Source organism: Melitaea cinxia, chromosome Z, assembly GCF_905220565.1.
Source record: "Melitaea cinxia chromosome Z, ilMelCinx1.1, whole genome shotgun sequence".
In the NCBI taxonomy this organism is placed as follows: Eukaryota; Metazoa; Arthropoda; class Insecta; order Lepidoptera; family Nymphalidae; genus Melitaea; species Melitaea cinxia.
The window spans coordinates 6,864,043-6,884,049 of record NC_059424.1 but is presented as its reverse complement, the minus strand read 5'-3'; the positions used below and the strand labels follow the sequence as shown (position 1 = coordinate 6,884,049).

General features: G+C 30.8%; 1 protein-coding gene across 1 annotated transcript in view; it reads left to right on the top strand.

Moving 5' to 3' along the window:
- Positions 1-4,026, top strand: part of LOC123668537 (adenylate cyclase type 6-like) — a 143,271-nt gene extending 139,245 nt beyond the window's left edge. Inside the window, exons 22-30 of the mRNA XM_045602270.1 lie at positions 9-148; positions 355-464; positions 842-1,061; positions 1,286-1,417; positions 1,644-1,768; positions 2,065-2,217; positions 3,104-3,254; positions 3,620-3,808; positions 3,872-4,026. Coding sequence (XP_045458226.1) covers positions 9-148; positions 355-464; positions 842-1,061; positions 1,286-1,417; positions 1,644-1,768; positions 2,065-2,217; positions 3,104-3,254; positions 3,620-3,808; positions 3,872-4,026 — 1,375 coding nt within the window. The remainder of the gene's footprint in view (positions 1-8; positions 149-354; positions 465-841; positions 1,062-1,285; positions 1,418-1,643; positions 1,769-2,064; positions 2,218-3,103; positions 3,255-3,619; positions 3,809-3,871) is intronic.
- The last annotated feature ends 15,981 nt before the right edge of the window (positions 4,027-20,007 follow it).

The window sequence follows — 20,007 nt, the reverse complement described above, 5'->3', positions numbered from 1 at the left end:
AATTATAGGCACTCATGCGAATTGGATTGGAATCAACAATGGACAAATGTTGTGGTGGCTCTAGGTGCACTCGTAGCCCTAATTTTACACTCGCAGCAAACTGAAAGTACATACCGCCTTGACTTCATATGGAAACTGCAAGCTACCGGTACATTATTATTAATTAAAGTTAGGGTCTTATTTTCAATGTCTTGGTTTTGCTCAGTCAGTTTTGTTCAGGAATTAATTTTTAATTTAGGAGCCAGGCTGAAACGATTGGGAGTTTTAAAATTTAACTGATTAATGAAACATTTAAAAACTTATTGCAAAGTAACAATCAAAGAAAAAATAAATAATTTATAAAAATAATTACAGATGAAAAAGAGGATATGGAGCACCTTGAAGCATACAACCGAAAGCTACTCGCTAATATACTGCCAGAACACGTGGCCCAACACTTCCTGTGCAGCGATAAAAATATTGATGTAAGACTACTGTCCGATTTCTAGTGATATGTAAATAAATACGAGTTATTTAAATTAAATCTTAAGGCAGAACTTTGAGTAATCCCTGTTATAAAAAAAGAACGGAATATATTTTGTATATCACAAATGTACACCCTTGAATGCAATTATTAGTGTAAATATTGTTTTATAATTCAGTAAAATGTAGCAAAATATATTAAATATTAATTCAATGAAATAAAACTTATATATATTTTTATCAATTCATATGCATTTAAAAAAAAAAGATCTACACAACATTAATAAACTGGTATTCTTTGAAACTGATAAATTGGCTTGATAACGTTGCAAGAAAATTTGTATCCATATCTAACTTCAAAATTTATTGTAACCTTCAGGAGTTGTACCACGAACAATGCGAGTCTGTGTGCGTGATGTTTGCTTCAATTCCGAACTTTTCGGAATTCTACGTGGAATTGGAGGGAAACAACGAGGGTGTGGAGTGCCTAAGACTTTTAAACGAAATCATTGCTGACTTCGACGAAATGCTATCTGAGGAACAGTTCAAATATATCGAAAAGATCAAGAGTACAGGAGCTACCTATATGGCCGCGTCTGGTAAATAAAATTTACTTTAAGCCAGTATTATGAATGATTTACATAAATAGTTCAGCCGAATAAACATTAATATTGCGAACGCTGTTTCTTTTCTTTTACATCCATCTTAAGGGAATTTTACATCAACCTTTGTGGCGGCATATTCTATTCATTTAAAATATTTATAAAAATTCTATATTCGACTTAGACCTACAAGCTAAAGTTGATATTTGAATTATTTTCAGGCCTAACAGTATCTACAAGAGACCTAAGAGGCTATCGCCATGTCACGGCAATGGCTGACTATGCCTTACGCCTTCGCGAACAACTCCAATATGTCAATGAACATTCCTTTAACAGCTTTAGAATTCGAATCGGTAAGACGAAGTAGCAAAGCATCTTAATTTTTTCTATTTTTAATTGTAAATGTTAAATAAAAGTTTACTTGCATTGCGAAATTGTGATTGTTATAAAATATGCGAATGTCATTTTATCGCTTGGCTATATAAAACAATATGAACCTAATCATCATTATGTTGAATATTAAGTAAAATTTATACAAAATATGTAAGTTAGCAATGAGGGATTCGTGTAAATTTGTAGGAATCAACATTGGACCGGTTGTTGCCGGTGTGATCGGTGCCCGCAAGCCACAGTATGATATTTGGGGTAACGCTGTAAATGTTGCATCTCGAATGGACTCTACTGGACTACTTGACCACATCCAGGTGAATTTCTCTTAAAAACTTCTTAAAATACATCATATATAACCTTTCAAAAGTGTGAATAAAATTATTATAAACATTATACATTAGATACAGTGTATATTCCACCTTCATAAAATTGTGTAAAATACATGGCGCTGCGAATATTGTGGTACCACAATTTGTAGTTTTATAAATGAAAACTTTTTTTCGTATTTTTTTCTATATGCAAAAGCGTTTTATACTCGTGCAATCACAGCTTTTTGCGAATTCATTTCAATTTATATTGATTAATACAATCACTAGTGCGAAAATTTAAGGTGACACAAGAAGTATATGATATTCTGGCAACTCGAGGCTACCGGCTCCATTGCCGAGGCACAATTGACGTAAAGGGCAAGGGTAATATGGTGACGTACTTCCTAGACGGGATTGGTGAGACACCTAAAGCTGGACTAACAGACATCTATGCTGTAAGTGTTATAAGTTTTTTTTTGAGTGAAAACTTCCTCAGCGGCGTTGTGCACTTTTTTGTGATGGGTAAAAAATGTTACACTCGCATCAGGCCGCGTAATCTGATCGAAAATTCGTAAGTCAGAGGGATAGTAGACTGCCAGCGCGGCGTAGGAAAGGAAGTATCCCCCTTCTTTCTACCGGGTGTCGAAAATGTATCCCTGCCCCTGCTGTTTCGTTAAGGCAGTGCAGGGCGCTAGCGCGAATGTAAAATAATTGTAATAGTTCTGAAGAGTTAATTTTTTAATTTAAAATAAACTGTCATGTTTGTGTACGACAACGCATTAAATGAATATTGTTTAGTTATTTTACCACATAAATGATAGTACTTTTATACTGATAATTAAAGCAATTCGTGCAAAATTATTCCCTAACCATTCCAAAATATCAAAAATGCACAACGTTAATATTCAAGTTTTCACTTCTGCCGCATTCCCGGAGTGCAACCATTTTTTTAATGCCTTCAAATAAGCTTCTTATCAACGACCTCATTTTGATTTGCTAAAGAAAAAACAGACCTAGCGCATAAATTTGTGTTTAAAAAAAGGGTTGTTTTACTTTCCTGTCGAACGGTAAAAAAAATAGAACAAAACGAGTTAAGGAATTAAAAATACAGCCAGTTCGGAGTTTAATCAAACATCTGGTATTGAATTAAAAAATCTAACTAGATAAGAGAGGGATAGATTTCGATTCTAACTTAGATATCCCATATACACGCTTATGTTTTGATAAGGCTTTTTGAAAACAAAAATGAAGAACAAGTCGATAAAAATAAATGGTATTTATATCATAACATTAAGTACTTAATCTTAAGATATATTATAAACCAGTTTTGATTTATTTCAGAATCCAACGCCGTCGACCTCAGCGGCTGGCAGTGATGGTAGCGCTAACCGTGACGATTCTGGTGAGAGGCGTCACGAGCCGCTGGAGACACTTTCCGAAGGTCATACTGATGAGGATGGTGGTCCGTCTCCACGAACATCAATTCCAAAAGGTCGGTACTCTCTACTTCGAGACAAGTCGGTCAATGTTCGAAAATAATGAGTAATATAAATAGTTTCACAATGCGGATATAAAACATAATATATATTATATACATACATAAAATATAAATAAAGTAATAGATAACAGGTACTATTAATATCAGGCGCGCTCGAGTACCATTTCTTTATGACTTAGTATAAGCACTACCACTGAAAGGACGTACATCATATAACTTATCTTTTTGACCTTCAATTCCATTATGCGATTATTTATTGTACCATGAATTATATAATTTTATTACGATTTCTATAAAATCTTATTGATTTTAACACATTGAAAAATTCATAAATAAAAGTAAATTATTATGTTTTTCAGAAAGTCAAAATGGTTCGATGAGTCCAAAGATGTCGCATGGAACTCCCACATCTGGTGAAAGTCTCGCGAGCGCAGTTCGTGCACGCGTTTTACGCCGCCTTGAGCGGCCACACTCGTTCGCCGATGCCCCCTCTCTTCCTGCCGCGTTGTCTTTTATCAACACCAAGGCTTACTCGATGGACTTTCAAGGTACGACATTCTCCACCCAAAACGAGACAAAGAAGAATAAATTTGCGCTAAATATAAAAACAGAGGAGTCTAGAAGCAGCGAGGATATTGAAAGGATCCTGCACAAAGGTGGTCCTCGACGATCTGCCAGCCTCGCTGACTTTCTTTTTAGGAAAAAGCTACCGAAGCCAAATGTAACGTCTGCTAATATTATCGAAAACCCTATGAATGTTACGTAAGCTAAAATAGTTAGGCTTGACATATAATTTACGTTAAACTGGCTATGACTTTTACCCTAATGTCACTTAAAGATTATTTTCTCTGTCCTATCCTTAAATGGTAACAAATGTGTCACATAAAAAGAAATGGAAGATAATCTTTAAACCGGCTAGACGTTACTCTCGGATTTGACTCAACACACACGGAAAGACTCATAAAACTCATATTAAGACTGAATTCGACAACTTACATTAAACTTTACAACGCCGTTAACAGGGTACGTCCTCGTTTTGGCATTACTCTACGAATTTATGATATTAATGCGGATTGGTTTTAATGTTGGTTGTGATTAAGTTTTGCGTACGACGCGGGAATATATATTTTAGGGTAGATAAATCCGCATAAGTATGTACTGTCAATTGATATATACATTCATTTACTCATGATATATGGTTTTAAATGAAATTTATGAGTAGAATATGTAAATGAGTAGATAGGATGATTTTCAAAGTAACTAAGAGAATGGATCAAGTTTTTCGCTATTATAAATAGCCTTTTCATAACAGACGCGTTTCCAGTTTATTTAAAGCCGCTTTTTAAAGCCGTTCTTAACCATACCTCAATTTTTTATAATAGTTACTTAAAAAGCTAAAAAATAGAACTAAATGTAATTATTTTTCGAGACATTTGCTAATCAGGTTAGTTGTCAAAGACACCGACTAAAAAAATATTAACTATTTTAGCACGAGTTTGCATTAAATGTTGTCATTAATTAGCCACTTTTTGATAACTAAATTGATAATAAATAAATATTACATTAAAAAAGCAGTTCGAAATAAAATTAATGTTAAACTTTAATTTGGGACGCGATGAACATCGCCTAGTTTGTTACTTTAAAAATTTCGAAGGATTGGGTTTTATATCAATATTCTGCAATTTTCTCACGAATCTCTAAGTCTCTAAAGGCCATCTTGAAACCTTACATTTTGGATGAACAGAAAAGTCGGACAATTAATCTGTAGACATAAGTATCAGTTCAGTGAACTACATAACCTTGAACTAATTATTATATGCGCTTGTACATAGCTGCTAAGCAAATGCTATCCATGTTTATGTAAACCCAGTTTTCAAATGAGTTTATTTACGAATATATACGTATAAGTAGCAGCTTATTAAATGTCTGTACGTAGAACACAATAAACTAAAGTAAAATACCAAAAAAAGTAACCAAATAAATGTCTATTTAACTTTAGCTAGTAAATAAAAATATATAATTATAATAACTTGTTTATTACGGTCTAACTTGAGACTTAAATGTCTGGACTTTTTTATTTCTTATGTATGTAATCCAAAAAAGTCTTTCAAATTATTTTGCGAAATGACAAGATTACGCTCACAAAGGCATATATTACTTAATAATATATATTTGATGGTTTGTCGGTAATATAAATATCTGGTATGGTTGACTCGTATTACAATTGATTTTTATTATTTTTATCGGTTGGAATCGATAGTTAAACATGAGTTTTGTCTTTTCAACTGATATTATCTATGCCCAAGATTTTTTAATTTATTTTAAAATATATATTAACGTTAAATGTATTAATGTGTATTTTTTAGAGCTCGAGCTCAATAAAAGGATCAATCTCAACAAATATAGATAAGAAACATTTTGAGTAAATTTGTTTATTTATAACTTTGTAAATAGTATTTTTCTTAAGATTAGACTTAGATAAGACGTTTATTAAATAGCGTGATATTATAACCGCTGATTTCTTTCCTTTTTTTTTATAAGTTTCATTACACATTTTAACTTTTTTGATACTCTACAGTTTAACGGTACGATTGTGTACAAAAGAAAAGTTTTGAAATCATATAGTTCAAAAATTTTTAATGGTCACCTATTTTCTAACTACAAGAAAACAAGAAGTCCACAGTCGTATTTAAAACATTTCTTAAAAACATTGTTGTCTACATAATTAAAAAGTATTATTAAATAATGTTATTTCAGAGCCAGTATTTGTATTAGAGTATAATTAAAAATTCTTTGATTATTCTGTGTAAATCGGTAAAATTCTCCAATATGCCACGACTACGTATAACGGTTGATTTGAAAAATATTTATTTTATAAATATCTAGGTATTTTCCAAATCAACAATTTCCAAATTAGAGTTATGTCATTGATTTAAGTTTTACCACTTATACAATTGTAAATAACTTTTTATATGATAAATATTAGTTTTTACAACTCTGAAAAGAATTATTACACACTTTACTTTTAAAATATCCTGTAGTAATCCCGAACTGTGTATTTTACAGATATACCGTTAACAATGTGTGGTTATACCAAATATTAAAATTAGTTAACATTATTTCTTAGTTTTGACTATACAGGTATTACGGACAGCTAAGAGAATTTAAAACAACACAAAAGTAAAACAAAATGACACAATTTTTCAATGTGTTTAAGGACATTTGTATAAGTCTGTAACTCTAAACTAATTGGTATACGCCTATCGCGTAGATTTTAGTCTGACATTTAAAGACATAGATTTATTTGTGATATAAAAAATTATAATGTATAAAACATTATTGTTTTGCTTCTCCTATTACCACTATCAAACAAAACAAACAAATGTATTTGAAACGCATGGTTCTAAATGTATGTTATATGTACCTATTTGTTGCTATCTTAATGCATATGTGTTGTATTGTTTATCGGCAACGCATAATATTTATTAAATGTTAATATTAATGTATTCGGCTTAACTTTTTTAGCTAAATGTTCGTATAGTATATAAATGTGCTCATTAAATTACTTATACAATTAAATTAATTATTTCAATTAATTTGATTAGCGCTTCTAATGTTATTGCCAATATTCGAATAAAATTTATGTGATTAAAAGTATTTCTATATAAATCGAATAATTAATATAATTACAGTTTAACTGTCTTAGGTACGAGTAAGGACATCTTTCCTATCAGACCAAAAAATTCTTTAACTTCTGAAATCATAAAATATATAAATTATTCGAGTAGACAAATGTGTACCTATTTTTCGAAGTTCTATACTATACACGTTTATTATTATAATAACAAAAATACTTTGTGCCAATCTTACTCGCGAGCAGGTCAATTTCACTATTTATCTACAATATTATATTTAATTATTTATCATTGTGTCCATTTGTTATAAGTATTCTTTGACGGTTCGCAGGAGAGTGGACATAAGGTGCCAATCAAACCACTAATTGCAAATTCATGCGACGTTTCGATCCTTTATTAAATCATCATCAGGCATCTAAAATACGTAATTAATAATCTCCAATATTTGTACGTATTTTAGATGCCTGATGATGATTCAATAAAGGATCGAAACGTCGCATGAATTTGCAATTAGTGGTTTGATTGGCACCTTATGTCCACTCTCCTGCGAACCGTCAAAGAATAATTATATTTAATGATATATAAAAAAAGCTTAAAGCATTTTAATTTTTTAAACGTTTCAGATGTCGTTATTCCTTTATTTTGATTATTAAGATGTCTTTGAGACAAAACTGTTGATGAGACCATCCAAATTTTTATAGTTATACAATTTAATAATTTTAGTCCAATTTAATTAGAGAAAACAACTAAATAGCCTTGCTTTCGGACATCATCTTTGCAAATTTCTAATATACAAATTCTCGAATATATCCGACTCAATATTAAACCATGTGAAGTCTGTGATAAGGTAAACATTGTTACCGTACAGCCCAAAACGTTTAATATATACGAGTATGTAATAAATAATCTAATAACTGATTAATATACAATATGTATACTACGATAAATTAAATGTCGGATTAAAATAAAATACAGCGTTAAGCTATAATATATGTATCAACAGCAGGGTATCTCGCAATCACTGTCACTAACACTGACAACAAACTGGTTTTGATTCAACTTCAGGTCAACACAAAAATTTTAGTGATAGGGAAGCAGAATCAGTAATTACCCATGTGTTAAGAATTTAAATAGTTTATGAAAACAAATTATAATATCTTTTATCAAACCTTTTCCCACCCATTCTTATAAGAATAAATAGTTAAGGTAATGAGAAAAATGTTAATCTATATGTGTCCCTTCTGTTTATATTATAACTAGTTGACTGTTGTAATTGGTGTCATAACTACTACGTGCTTTATACGCTTTTAAAGTGTTTCATATTTTATTAATTCTGTGCCTCCAGTGACAAGTGATACAAGTCGAAAATCGTCATTTTACAGGACAACAAAAACTAGCTTTAAAAAATTCTTCATATTGACAAATTTTTGACACAGTTTGCACAGAAACTATGTCCGTAACTGTCACAGATCTCACTTTATTCCGAGTTGGACCAAAAAAATCGTTGTTGTTATTCTGATAAGGCACATGATCACACCACAAATCACAGGAGGCACGATATTGTTGTATAAAATGACATTGAAAGGGCTCGTCTGTACAAGAGTTCTTAGTAACGCTGTTTATTGTTGTATTGAAATTGTAAATGTTAGCACTATTAATCATATTATGTGAACAAATGTTGTTCTTATCTACAAATATTTAACTTAGGTGTTTACTATGTGTGACCAAAATTTTTAAAGGAACCATCACTTTTTAGTGATATGGCCTAAGATTTTTATTACTTTTCTATTTCATTAACATTTATGAACCTTTAAAACTGCATTTATGGAATTATAGTTTTAGTATTCGACCAAATAATTTATAATTTAAGTTGAATTTTAAGAGATATTTTAAATTAAAAAAAAATAATAGCACAATGTATACGACTTTTTAAATTTAACAAGTACTTCGCATTGTTAAAAAAATCGTATTTAATTTATACTGATATTAATTGTTAAGAATTTTTTTTTTCAAAATAATAGTTTAGCAAGAGTCGAATAACAACAGTTATTAAAGAGTACTTTTTAATTAAAACAAGAGGTGCGGAATACATACCTCTATCTTAGATTAAACAGACACTTCTGAAAGTATCTCCATATTCTTACTTGCTGATTATCAAATTGGAATTATACGTCTAAGAGTTTTTTTATTTAAGGCTATCATAACAAAAATGTATTGTTATCTCTTTCTATTCTCGACTCGACCTTGTATGTTATTATTGACTTATATTTTATTAATTTGTATATTTTATAGATTTACTTGTTGTTTTACAAATTCGAAACATTATCATAGGAGACTCGGACTAGAGACGATCTTCGCTCATTTGTTTAATGGATTAAATTGCAAACGGTATGGCTAAACTATTCCTGGCCAGGGTAACATTAATTCGAAATTGAAATATTGTTTTCTTATAACAGCACCGATGAGTTCACACAGAGAACAATTAATTTAATACAACCTGTAGATAAAGCAAACATTGGGATGTCTTTTGTTTTTATTAAATCAATATTACAGTGTAAAGTAATATAATAGTATAATAAAGTAATAATATGATTCACGATTTATTTTTAACTAGCGCCCCGGCTTCGCACAGGTTCAATGCTAATACTAAATATAAAATAAATATTTGCAATGTAAGCGCAAAAAATGTGTTTATTTACGACATCAAATTAGAAACCTCTAAAACTATCAGTGTTTCTCTACTATATTATGCATGTATCATACATATAAACCTTGTTCTGGGATCATTTTATTTACTAAAGAAAACCGCATCAAAATTCGTTGCGTAGTTTTAAAGATCTAAGCATACAACAAGAGAGAAGCAACTTTGATTTATACTGTGTAATGAAAAAAATATATATACTACGATAGATATAGAATAAAATTTTATGCATTAAACAGGTAAAGATCGTGTCTAGTCTATTGGATCTGAAACCATTAGGTACAGTAATAATAATAGTCAATTTTTTTAGTATAAGTATTAAGAAACTTTTTGAAATTCATACTTTCAGAGTTAGTCACTTAATCGAAGATGTCACGGCACAACTGTATTAAAACTTTTTTTGTTTAAATAAGCCTCAATGTTGTGATGTTTAGTTATGTTGTGTACTACTACTATTTAATATGTTACATACAACCTCCTTTCTGTAATTGTAGATGTACTAAATATTTATAATTATTAAACGGTGTTATGTGTATTTGTATTTTTATTAATTCCAAATTTTACAAGACTTCATTATATTTATATATATTTTTTTATGTACTAGCTATAAAGGTGACAAACAAACGCACAGTCCGTCTGATGGTAAGCGGGTTCCGTAGTCTATGAACGACAGCAACACCAACAATATTGTAATATTGCCGCCTATAGGCGCCTTCCCCTAATCCTTTATCCTCTCCCGCACCTGACGTACCTTCGTGGCCACAGGAACACATGAGTGCTTCATAGCTGTGCAATTCAGCTGTGATATTCTAATAAGATAGAATATGTGGATCTAGAGAAGTATCTCTATCTAGAGATACTTCTCTAGATCCACATATTTTCTGCTGTGCACTGTTTCAAAATAATTATTATTATAATCATTTACGTTTTTACAATATTTACGAGAAATAAATCATATTTTAAATATAGCAATAACTTCATTTGCTATTGCATCCATATTACTAATCTTATAAAGAACGGACACTAAATTAATACTGTATTAGTAACTTCACAACCAACCAGCCCGCCCAGCGTGGTGACTATGGGCAAAACACGTCATTTTTGGCGTGAACTTGTGGATGCCTATGTCCAGCAGTGGACTGTGATAGGCTGAAATGATGATGATGATGAATTTCACAACAGTCTTTTCTCTCAGTCTTAATATTTCGTGATATGTAAGTTATTTGAAGTTATTGTAGTTAATTTAAGCTGTGTAGCTATGGCAGTAAAAAATATAGCTTCCCCCTCTCTTCCCGTGGCTGTCGTGAGAGGCGACTAAGGGATAACACAGTTCTACTACCACCTTGGAACATAAAAAGTCGACCGATGGCAGAATAACCCAACTGCTTTGAAACAAACAGGCTGAAAACAGGCAGCAGCGTCTTCGGTGCGACAAAGCCAGCCCTGCGGTCGCCAACCCGTCTGCCCAGCGGGCCTATGGGGAACACACGTGAGTTCACGCCATTTTTTGGCGCATCTTGTGGAGGTCACCTTGGAACTTAAAAAGCCGACCGGTGGCGGGATAACCATCCAACTGCTGGCTTTGAAATACACAGGCCGAAGACGGGCAGCAGCGTCTTCGGTGCGACAAAGCCAGTACTGCGGTCACCAACCCGCCTGCCCAGCGTGGTGACTATGGGCAAAACACAGGTGTTCACGTTATTTTTGGCGTAAACTTGTGGAGGCGCATGTCCAGCAGTGAACTGTATAGGCTGTAATGATGATGATGATGATGACGATAAGATGGCTCTATAAACAGATTCCTATCCGGAACTTTTAACCAGATAACAAATTACCACAATGTAAAATTAAAGATCAACCAATAGTTTAACGTATTCTTACTAAAAATTTGTTAGATAAGATATTAACAAAATTATAGACGGGTAGCGCTTATTTCCATGGAAATGATATTTAGAAATCTACTTAATTATCTTATTACATATTATAATTTCAAATTATTTAACTATAAATTTGATTATTGTTTTTTTTCTATTTTACCTTATATTGCAATTTATTGACTCCTCGATAAATATATACTAATATACATTAATATAATGCTCAATATACAACTTCTAATGTAATAATGCAACTCTTTTCATTTATTAAGAGATTTGAGTAAATGATAAAAATTTATGATTCGTTTGGAAATTATAGTAGGTATATCGTTCAACTTACAAATATTAGTAGCCACTACTATTATATTTTGACTACGTTGAAGTAGTAGAACCTCATCTGGAAATTAAAAGGCAACTTACATACTCGACAAAAGCCATCATATTAGGTCAGTAATTAAACATCGTATTACCAAAAACACATAATATAATTGTGTTTGCAGGCAAACGAAGAAAAACCGGCTTCAATAATATCGACAAGTAATACAACGTAAGTAGACAAAAAAAATGTCAAGTAAATACGCATTATCAAAGATTACTCCAAAAGTTGTAATCAGATCTCGATAAAATTTAAATATGACCACATGATAAGCATCGGCTTTCGATTAAATTAAAAATCATCAAAATCGGTACATCAAGTAAAAAGTTATGCGGATTTTCGAGAAATTCCCTCGATTTCTCTAGGACCCCATCATTAGATCCTGGTTTCCTTATCATGGTACTAATCTAGGGATATCTCCTTTCCAACAAAAAAAAAGAATTATCGAAATCGGTCCATAAACGACGGAGTTATCCCCGAACATACATAAAAAAACATATATACGATCGAATTGAGTAACCTCCTCCTTTTTTTGAAGTCGGTTAAAAACAGTTTTTAAATAGTTTTAGATTGTGCAATACTACGGACGAACTATAGTTACTGCGTGAAAAAGATCTTGCTTTGCTGCGTTTTTGTTAGGTAAGGAGACGTCCGACTATATAGCACAACATAGTAATCGGAGGAGTTTTATAAAAAATTATATGTAAAAAATAATATTAGCGAAAAAAATAATAATTTATCCAGGCTCTATAAATTTTAAAATCAATTTAATAATATTATATATATTTTAAATATATATCATTGATTTGATCCGTGAGTGAAGCTCTGTTACTTTTCACAAACTAAAGCCATGCGTAGAGCGCTGTAGCAAGTATTGATTTTACGACCCCGGATAGAAGTGTTTGGTAGTTAAGAAAATAATTTTATTATTGCTGAGAAAATCATCTTTAAAATTATTGATAATGGTTTGTAATAATGTCGATTATTTGTTTAAATTCATATATTTTTTTTTTGTTTTGTTTAACAGTGCTCAACTAACATTTAAAAACATAATATTAAATAAACATATTCTTTCTAAGGATCAATCAAGTGGTAGTGCCGGAAATATGCCAGGGGAAATGGTGAAAACATTACCAATAACTGAAACAAGAAAAAATGCTACTGGTGATGCAGAAGAAAGAAATGAATTGAAAATGGAAGAGGGTAACGCCTCTTTTAATGAAATTATTCTACCGTCTGTAGAAGACATTATTTCAGTTTGTGAAATAAGGCTAAGAAAGTACTTTAAGAGACGCTGCATGGAACACCGTATGGCAGTGGCCCAAGGGTATGAGATTTTCGAAGATCCTGGCTATTGGAGGTTTGGCAAAGAAAACATCTTTATCGATTATTATAAAGAACCACTGAATTATCCGTCAAGGGGTGTAAAAAAAGAAAAAGTAACAACTGGATCATGGCTCTTTTTGTCTTTTATGAGTGGAGGTTGGAGCTACGACATTGTGAAAAGATTTATCATGAAAGAAGTAAGTATTCGAGCTACTTAAATACTTAATTTAATTACACAGCTCAAACAAATAAACGAGTAAGTAATAAACGACCAATTTTACTGTAGGCATTAATTTTTTGAGACTCTATCGATGAAAGATGTTCTAGTTATATACAATTTTGAATTTATCCTTAGCTTTTATTTATATTTAATGAGGTTTTTAAATCAATATCATACAATCAAACTAAAAGTAAATCGATAATTATATCATTTTAGTACAACCCTTTTATTAAGAATTCAATTTAATATTTTTACTTTGTAGTATGGAGTAAAGTATCTAAAAAATAAAAATATATCAGAAAGACATACCATGGAAGAAGAATATAAAGCTGTTGTTAAATTTAGAAGTAGCGAAGAATTAAATCAAGTACTTACAAGCTTACAGCATAAAAATATACACAATAAATTTTTATATTTCTCATTTGGTAAGACGAATCTAATAGTTGAAATAAAGCATGTAGCTTTATGTTTTCAGTTTTGTAACGTATTTTTATTTTATTCTTTCTTTGTGGCTATAATTTTAAATTATTTATTCTCAAAATATTAAATAAAGATAAAAATTGTTAAACACGTTTTATAAATTTATAAATTAGAACATATTTACATAAATTTTTCATACAAAACTTCTGAATTAAATATTTGAGATTGATGTATATATATTAAGTGATTACAATGGAACTTTATGAGTTTAAAGGTTAGGCTATTGATTATATATTCTCTTTTGTTACCTGTAATATTCGTTTAGTTATAATGCTTTGTTATGTATAACGAAACTTGTGACGGTTTTTAAATGCAGTTAATAATAAAATATGGGCATGAAATCCATTTTATGTGTGAAATTTGTGTTTAAAATTAACCAAATTGAGCTATTGCTATTATTTGTACATGCGTAATTGTACTAGCTTGTTCTTACTGGTGTTTATTCTTTAACAAATAATATAACCGTGCCGTGGTGTCAAAAAAAAGTGAAATTTAGTAAAACAACTGACGCTGACGCCAGTGACGCTGACGTTTTACAATACCTTTAACTCTAGCTAAACAATAGTATAATTATTACATTAACAATTGCTGTACCGATACAAAAGGCAAGCATCAATTATAATTGTGATTTTATCATTTTTATTTTAATTACCTGACTATAAAGAGGTTCATTTAATATAATATTTTAATTTTTTAAATACCACGGTAATCGTTCCTAAGGAGTTAACTTCAGTAGCCTATCGGAACTGACACACACACTTTTTTAACAAAAATTAAAACAATTCACTTAATTGCTTCATAATTGGTTTATCTTTTAACAAAATATTAATGAATGTTACCTATTCCTTGAAAGACAAATTATTTTATTTAATACTTTGAAAAATACAAATTGGTTTTTTGTTTACCGAAAAAAGTTAAGTGTATTTGTAACTATTATTATATAAACTTTAGAATATATATTTTTCTCAATTTCAGATAAAGTTCCTATCTCGTTTTACGACTCTGACTCGGATTACTAGAAGACTTAGGCTTTGCAAAGGTATTTGCAATCGTACTTAATTTTCTTTATTCTGGTGCTAACTATATAGCAGTTACTAAAGACATTCTAGCACATTCAGTAATCAACCTATAAATTGTTATAGAATTTCTCTAAACATTTTATTTTCGATTAGATGATAGACGAGAACCAGGGTAGTGGCTACTGCGGCAGCGATCGCGTGTTTGATCATCGCTAATAATAAATATAACCACACCAAAAGGCATTTAATCTAGCTCGGCGCGGGCTCTTTTATAATCTTTGTACTGCCGAAACAAGATTTTCACGATCAGGCTAACACCATTGAAAGTAAAACCTTTATTTATTCACTGGTTATTTTATGCAAAAAGTTTTGACGAACATAAAAAATTAAAAATTCATTCATTTTTTCTTTTTTTTTTATAAAACTATTATGAATAGCTCAACTGGTATGCGGCTATATATAGTTAACAAATAATCGACTAACTGAGTCTGCTACATCAATGCTTAGCTTTAAAAATGGACAAGAATAGAGAGTAATACAACTAACACAACTGGATTCAATTCTTTTACAAAAAAGCAAAAGAAAAATGCAACGCAATAATCTAATCCATATATTTTCTTTCAGCACAGGAACTGCGATTATGAATGGCAGAACGAGTTTTACGCATTTATGTAGGGTTGTATTTTCGTCTAAACTATCTGATCCTTATTAACCTAACAAACCCTCTATAAAAAATAAAGATTTAAAAAAAAATCTGATCCTTATTAGTGTAAGCTATATTCATTGACAATAGAAAACATTTTACATAATACCTACATACCTTTTTTAAATTCAAATATTGTATTGTATAAATCGGAAATCGGAATATATCTAAAAATCTGTCAATTAAGCTAAAGAAAATTGAGTTTTTAAGACTGAATTTGATTATCTTGCATTTATTGATGTGATGTAGTATCGTACACTAAAAATTAAATGTTAAACTTTTTAAGGGTTTTCTTTTGAAACTATCAAAGATTTCTACTAGGACTGTAGTCGAATTTATGAAGGTTGTCATCATTTTAAGAATTTTATACTTGTTACTAATTTTGCGTCCAATTTCTTCTGAGGGTGCGTTGCTAGTGACACAGAGCGGAGTGGACTGGAGTGGAGAAGAGCAGTAAAAAGGGCCATGTTTCCATTAAAGCAGATCGGCGTTGAGCGGACAAAAGATAACTTAGAAAAATTTTACGTCATGTTTTCGGTTTGTCTTTCTTTGCTTTATTTGAAGCATGTAATTATGAATTTTTCACTTCAATTTATTTATTCAATTAATTTCTCATATGTTGTAACATAGCTGACTAAACTAAAATACTACGAACTAGTCCTTTACTGACCCTGCTGAAAGGTCCAAATAAAAAACGAAATCCAGATAGATCTATCTGGAATCCAGATAGCCCAGATAAAAAAAGATAAAAATTGTATGAAAATTGTATGAAAATTTTGGAATCCTTATTACAAACACACAATGGTTTCAAATAACTTCTCATACTATCAGTTTTACCCTGCGCACCACTCCGCAATGTCACTACACTTTGTATGTTCTGCTCGGCTGCTCGACATCGTTCGACTCCGCTCGTATTCATATATTTTCTTTCAAAGTCCGCTCCGCTTCACTTACACTGTTTCTACTGATACTGAGTGGAAATTCACGGTCCGCTCCTTTCCACTGCGCCCAGCTCCGCGTCATGGAAACCCACCCTGATGATCATATTATAATATGTTTGTAAGCTATGCTTTGACCATATTTTACAAATAATATAACGAGTTAGGAAGTAAATGATTTTCATATTTATCAATAACAATTTATTCAACAGTATAATCAACTTTGTTAGCGATTAGAGAACAGGTAGTTGAATAGATAAATGTTTTAACTAGTTTTCAAAGTAGATAGTTAAGCAATAAGTGAAATTTATTTTACTGCAGAAATTCCGTAGGATTGTAATAATAATTGTATTCTACTTATAAGTACATAAGAATAATTTAATATAAATGAATCTTTAGCGTTGTTACGTATTTCTAATTAATAAAAATATTAATTTATTAAAAATAAATAGTTTTTGAAGTGTAAGTCTAACAGTTATTTGATATAAATATGGTATATTCTCTTGGAATAGGAATTTTGAAATGTCAATGAACATTCTAACATAAATACACGTAATAAACACTTCTTTGTCTTGTCTGCGTGTTTTATTTATGTAGGTACCTAATCCCCAAATCTCGCAATATTATGAAACAAGCGTCTAAAGATATGTAAAAAAAAATTAAAATTATAACAGAATGTCAAAATGCACACTTCAAAAACCATAAAATTATCTATACTACCAATGATCGAATTGTAACAGAAAACAATTCATAAAAAACTTAACGGCAGATCACAGAAATTCCGAGATCATGATAACATCACCTTACTTAGAACTAGAAGCGTTTCAAAATGTTTCAAGCATTTCAAAGCTTAACCGGGTATTTTTGATATGATAACAATAACCGAATAAAAGTATTTCCAAGAGTTCTTTTGGTTTCATGGATTGTGAATAAAAATATCTTACAGATATTATAATTTGATAATGGAAAAAAATATTATAAACATTGCCATTCTACCAATAGCATTATCAGCTACCAGCGAATTAAGCCGTCAGATTTATGCATTATACATGTTAATTTGCTCTAGCTGAGTAAAGGACCTATTTCCAATAAAGGATGAGAATTGGAATTGCACCCTCACTATGAACAAGTGCAGATTTAAAGAAAGATAAAGTGGCCACTACAACAATTTTATATTAATTTTATTTGGAAAGCATACAGTAATATATTTTAACAATTGATTAAAAAACGAAATATATAATACACCATTTACGAGTTGTTGTTGTTTGAATGCCTTAAGACAATCACAAAAAATCCATCAAGAAATTGACTATAAACATAATATATGAAATAAAATAAGGAAAAGAAGCTTATGATATCGATATGACATATTAAGCTAGTGTGGTGCCAGTTTCCTTCTAATTGTTTTGACAGAAGTGTTAAATAGGTCAAAGTCGGGGAAGTCATTCAGCTTATTGATTTGAGCTGAAGACCTAAAAATAAACAAGTGTTGCCTTCAGTTTGGCGAACTAGGCACATGTGAATAGTTGAGGGGTTGTCTTAAGGATCTTTTAGGAATTATTAAATGTATAGTTTACGATTCTATTTAAAGGACATACAGACAAACATTCTTTTATATGTATATATTTATATGATTTTACTAAATAACTGACTTTTGCGGAAGCATTGCAGAATTTATTGATTGAGCGTTAATAATATTAGGAGACACTATAGAACTCGATAATTCTTTTATTAACGTTAACTTCCTAACAGGTAAAGAAGAGTTTATTGCCAGCATTTTTAGAAAAAAACTTCTAGGCTAACATCAAGCGTCCTAATATTAGAGGAGTAATACCTGTTTCAATTTCTGTTGAGTTAATTGATGTAGATTTTATAGCTCCGGTAATTATTCTTAATGCCCGCCCTATTTTGAATAATATTTAGTTTCTTTAGCAAAGATAGGCAAACCAACTATAGTTAAAGTGGCTTCTTACCATGCTTTTATATAAAATACTTAGAATCTCGCATCAGCACCCCAAAAAACTCTGCATTTAGCAGGAGCATCTTAATATATTGATTCTTTTAAAAGCTCTTTTACATATACAATCAATATGGGCATTCAACTTAAATTTATTATCTATAATATTATGTATATTTACAATAGGTTATATATATATATGTTTAAAGTACTTTATTTCTCAAGAACATTACAATTCACTTATGAGTATTGTACATATAGATGCTAATATTTATTTATTATTAAATATGTAACAAACAGTTAAAAAAATTTGCAATCGAGATATTTTCGTACTTATATGTAACTTAAACATTACAGTTTGATTTTCCGAATAACACAAAAAAAACCTTTGTAAGAATTAATATTTAACTTATAAAGCTTAAGTTACTTTAAGTTTGTTATGGTTAAGTTTACAATTGAATAAGACCTTGGCTGATACTTCATTTAGCTATATTTATATTTTGACTAGCGGACCCCGACGGACGTTGTCCTGCCCGGAAAACAGCTACCAAATTTGATAGCTTACACACCGATAGCAGCTCCACCTAACGGGTCCTATTGAGATAAAAACTAACATATCTTCCAAGTTAACAAAATTACAGATGCTTGTAAAATTTGATAAAAATTGATTCAGTAGTTTCAGAGCTACATACAGATAGCAGCGCCACCTACCGAGTCCAATTGAGATAAAAACTACCATATCTTCCAAGTCAGACAAAATTACAGATGCTTACAAAATATGATAAAAATTGATTCAGTAGTTTCGGAGTTACATACTGATAGCAGCGCCACCTACCAGGTCCGATTGAAATAAAAACTACCCTATATCCCAAGTTGGACAAAATTATAGACGCGTACAAAATTTGATAAAAATTGGTTCAGTAGTTTCGGAGTTACATACCAATAGCAGCGCCACCTATAGGGTCCAATTGAGATAAAAACTACCCTATCTCCCAAGTTGGACCAAAGTACAAATGCTTAAAAAATTTGATAAAAATTGGTTTAGTAGTTTCGGAGTTACATATGTACATTTAAAATTTTCATTGTTAACGCCCACCCCCGTAATCCTTATTGGGCATGAGTTACCCTAAAATCCGCTCATCGATCATTTCTATCGATATATCGATAGTTTAAAAACAGGAATTTTCCAGTGTCCAGGTAATGTGAAATAGCTAGTTAATACCATTTTTACTGTATGTAAATTAAATTAAAATGGGGTCTACGAATAAGATCAATTTAATCATTAATAAATTACATAAAATGCGCCCTAATATATTATTTAACATGAACTTTATTGAATAGCAATAAAGTTGAAATTGACTCTACATTTTAGTTAGAAAACGTTTGTATGGGAAAAAGAAAAGAGCTGTTTTTAGGGTTTTCACGGAAATTATTCGAATTTTTCTCGCCGTAAAAACCATCCTTGGATTTCAACGAACATTTAAAAAAAGAATTGGTAAAATTGGTCCAGGCGTTGTT